Source organism: Elephantulus edwardii, unplaced genomic scaffold (assembly GCF_000299155.1).
Source record: "Elephantulus edwardii isolate Elephantulus edwardi_28Jun2011 unplaced genomic scaffold, EleEdw1.0 scaffold00047, whole genome shotgun sequence".
Lineage (NCBI taxonomy): Eukaryota > Metazoa > Chordata > Mammalia > Macroscelidea > Macroscelididae > Elephantulus > Elephantulus edwardii.
The window spans coordinates 5,883,911-5,885,358 of record NW_006399797.1 but is presented as its reverse complement, the minus strand read 5'-3'; the positions used below and the strand labels follow the sequence as shown (position 1 = coordinate 5,885,358).

At 31.1% G+C, this 1,448-nt stretch overlaps 1 protein-coding gene across 4 annotated transcripts in view; it reads right to left on the bottom strand.

Annotated features, from left to right (window-relative positions):
- Positions 1-1,448, bottom strand: part of MON2 (MON2 homolog (S. cerevisiae)) — a 189,823-nt gene that overhangs the window by 93,516 nt on the left and 94,859 nt on the right. For all 4 annotated transcript variants that reach the window (XM_006886042.1, XM_006886043.1, XM_006886041.1 and 1 more), the window contains exons 9-10: positions 1,017-1,141; positions 577-716 (exon numbers count right to left, since the gene is read on the bottom strand). In XM_006886042.1, the coding sequence (XP_006886104.1) occupies positions 577-716; positions 1,017-1,141 (265 nt within the window). The remainder of the gene's footprint in view (positions 1-576; positions 717-1,016; positions 1,142-1,448) is intronic.

The window sequence follows — 1,448 nt, the reverse complement described above, 5'->3', positions numbered from 1 at the left end:
AATCATATTAGAATAAAAGGATTCATACAAACTAGAAGAGACAGAGGATACAAAAATAACAGGCCATATAATAATTCTCAAACAAGCTCATTCTTTTGTTAAAAGAAAGACTAAGAGGAACCATTGTTTAGGAGGACTGAGCTTCTCTTACAAGTGATAAGAGAAACTGAAAATGAATAGTTATACTTGCACAACAGGAGGAATTTAGTATTATCTGATTGTAAACTGATAAAATATTGAAGTAAAAATTCTTACTTTATGTACCAGAGAGCGAGCGAAAGGTGGTCTATAAAGAAACATTAAACAAAAATTTTTTCTAAAATGAAGATAACCATCTAAACTTCTGTTTTTATGTAATTATGAAAACTGAAACTATATCAGAAAAGTAAAAAAGTCTTTGAAAAAGAATAAAACAACTGGTTGAGTAAAATGAAATTATTCTTTAAGTGTAAGTCTTTATATCATTTTATTCAGTGACAAAAACTTCTCCAGTCTACAAAATATAGAATAGTGAATAAAGTAATCAACAGTAAATTATGTCAGGATACGAAAACCAAAATATGAAGAAGTTTTTACCAGCTTGATTTGTTGTAGCAGATGGATTTCCAGTAGGAGGGACAAGAAACAAAGACTGGATAAATGATCCCAGTGCATTTACAATATCACGAAAAACTTTAGTAGAATGTTGTTTCATATCATAGGACTGACAAAATGACCTGCAAAAGAATTAAAAATATTTCTGAAAAGACTAGTTTTTCAAACAAAGCCTGAGATTAAGGTTCTAAAAACATTTTTCTTGGCTATATTAACTCAGTAAAATCAGATTAATGGAAAACACTGAACCAGGTTTTTCCCACTTTGGAGTTATTTTCCATACTCACACACCTAGTCCAATACATATAAGACACAATTTTCTTTGTTTAGAAAACCCTTTTATTTGAGAATACCTAAACTCTTCCTACTAGCATAAACAGGCACATCCCTATTCATTTAACAAAATACTACAGATGTTTTACCTTAATAGCTGAGGCTGCACACAGAGTCTATGTATTGATTCCACTGCAACTGCTCGTAACCACTGTGGTTTATCTGCATCCAGAAATTTCACCAAAAGTGACAGAAATATCTCACATTCAGTTACCTAAAAGTAAACGTTCTTGTGAATACCTCTTTGAATCAAAGAGAAAAACAATAAATTGCATTCTCGTTAACTCAGTTATCCTTCAGATTCAAAATAAATAAAAAAACTTATTTGCAGCTTTCCATACGAAATTGGAGATTGCCTTTTCCATCTCGTTGAAGAATGGGGTTGGTATTTGTATTGGGATTGCAATAAATGTGTAAATTGCTTTTGGTAGTATTGTCATTTTCACAACATTGAGTCTTCCTATCCATGAGCAAGGGATATTCTTCCACTTTTCAAGATCTCTTTTTGTTTCTTGTAGTAA